This window comes from Aptenodytes forsteri, unplaced genomic scaffold (genome assembly GCF_000699145.1).
Source record: "Aptenodytes forsteri isolate BGI_AS27 unplaced genomic scaffold, ASM69914v1 Scaffold347, whole genome shotgun sequence".
NCBI classification, from domain to species: Eukaryota; Metazoa; Chordata; class Aves; order Sphenisciformes; family Spheniscidae; genus Aptenodytes; species Aptenodytes forsteri.
In genome coordinates, this window is record NW_008794110.1 from 800943 (window position 1) to 802687 (window position 1745).

The 1745-nt window shown below is 68.8% G+C and overlaps 2 protein-coding genes across 2 annotated transcripts in view; both read right to left on the minus strand.

Annotated features, from left to right (window-relative positions):
- Positions 1-27: 27 nt before the first annotated feature.
- LOC103895823 (uroplakin-3b-like protein) lies at positions 28-1026 on the minus strand. The gene is made up of 3 exons (XM_009275537.1): positions 981-1026; positions 373-519; positions 28-263 (listed from the first exon to the last, which is right to left on the minus strand). The coding sequence occupies exons 1-3, from the start codon at positions 1024-1026 to the stop codon at positions 28-30; spliced, it is 429 nt and encodes a 142-aa protein (XP_009273812.1).
- A 162-nt stretch (positions 1027-1188) lies between these two features.
- LOC103895834 (uroplakin-3b-like) overlaps positions 1189-1745 on the minus strand; it is a 4294-nt gene continuing 3737 nt past the window's right edge. The window contains exon 6 of the mRNA XM_009275548.1: positions 1189-1325. Coding sequence (XP_009273823.1) covers positions 1189-1325 — 137 coding nt within the window. The remainder of the gene's footprint in view (positions 1326-1745) is intronic.

The window sequence follows — 1745 nt, forward strand, 5'->3', positions numbered from 1 at the left end:
CGGGGGGGCACGTCCCTGTGAGCAGGCTCACCGGTATGGCCCGGGGCCGGGCAGGGGGCCGTTGCAGGTGGGTCTCGTCTTGTCTGTGGCGCAGCTGGTCTCGCTGCCGACACGCAGCACGGTGATTTCCCCGGGGGGTTTGGGGCAGGGGTAGTTGAGGAGGGTGGTGTTGAGGGTCATGTAGGCGGGGGTGCTGGCGGGGAAGCCCTGGAAGGCCCGCTCGGGGGTCCCCGGCGCCACGCTGTTGCTGAAGTTGTCTATGGCTGCGGGGATGGGGACGGGGGTGAGGAGGGACCCCGGGGGGCGCAGGGAGCCCTGCGCGCACCCCTGCCCGGGGCTGCTCCCCCCGGGGCCTCGCCGCACCCCACCTACCCTTGGGGATGGCCACCACCAGCCAGATGACGGCGTCGCTTTGCACCTTGGTGAAGGCGCAGCGGGGCTGCTCCAGCACGAAGGTGGAGGTGGTCTTCAGGCCCCCCAGGGGGGACGTGGCCAGGGTCGGCACGTACGGCTTGTCTGCTGTGAGAAGCCAAGGTGGGTGCGGCGGAGGGTGCGGACACCCCGCTGCAGCCCCTGACCGGCGGCTCCTCCGATCGGCTGCAGCGGTGCCGGGGGGCTCGGCGTGGGGACAGGGACAGGAGGGAGCTGACCCCTGTGATCCCAGCTGCGGGGCCCCCGCTCCCCTCCCGCCCCCGGTTTTGGGCTCAGACACGTTTCATGAAAAGAGGAAGCAAAGACACCCCCCTACCACCACCCGGGGAGGGGCACCCCTGCGAGACCCCGGAGGACCCCACGCTGTGCCAGCAGACCCAGGAAGGTGACACCAGGGACACTACGGGTGGCACCCAAAATAGGGGGGGGCATCAGCTGCTCTGCATCTCCAGGCTCTGGGGGGGTCCCAGTGCCTGCGCACAGGGGACCCCCGCAAGCAAGGGACAGCGGGGACCCCCAGCCCAGCCCGATGGCGTTGGCGGACTCACCCAGGCTGTGGGCTGTCACCAGGAGCAGGAGGAGCAGCGGGAGCATCGTGCGGGTGCCTGGGTGCCGAGGGCGGGAGTGCAGGCAGCACTGTGTGTGCTCTGTCCCCATGGGACCCACCTGCGGCTGCCAACCGCCCACATTCCTGCGCTGGCCGAGGCCCGTGGCAAACAGGTCGGGCTCGTTTTCCCGGGGAGCATTTGCTATGCTTCAAGCGCCCGAGAAGAACAGCATGGCCACCAGGCCGGCCAGCAGGACAGCGAAGAGGATGGAGAGGATGGAGGTGAGGGCGATCATGCCGGTGCTGCGCCCGCTGCCCGTCGCGGGGATGCTGCTGGGCGGCAGGGCTGGGGAGAGAGCGGGAGGGGAGGGAGCGGCACGTGCACCCCGGGGCAGCGCAGGGGGCCCGGCCGGGGCCCGGTGCGTTCATGGGCAATCGCGGTGTGCAATTGCACCGTGCAAATACAGCGTGCAAACACAGTATGCAGTCCCAGTGTGCAAATGGACCGTGCAAGTGCAATGTGCAATCGTAGCGTGCAAATGCAGCGTGCGAACACACTATGCAATGGTAGCGTGCAAATGCAGCGTGCAAACGCAATGCACCATCACGCGATGCCGTCATACCCCAGCAGGACCCACGGCAGCACCCTGCCTCAGTTTCCCCGGCTGCTCGCAGGAGCGCTGCACCCCGAGCCGCTGGTGCTCAGCGTGCAGCCCCCCCCCGGGACCACCCCACGCCCCCACCACACACAAAAAAGATACTGGAC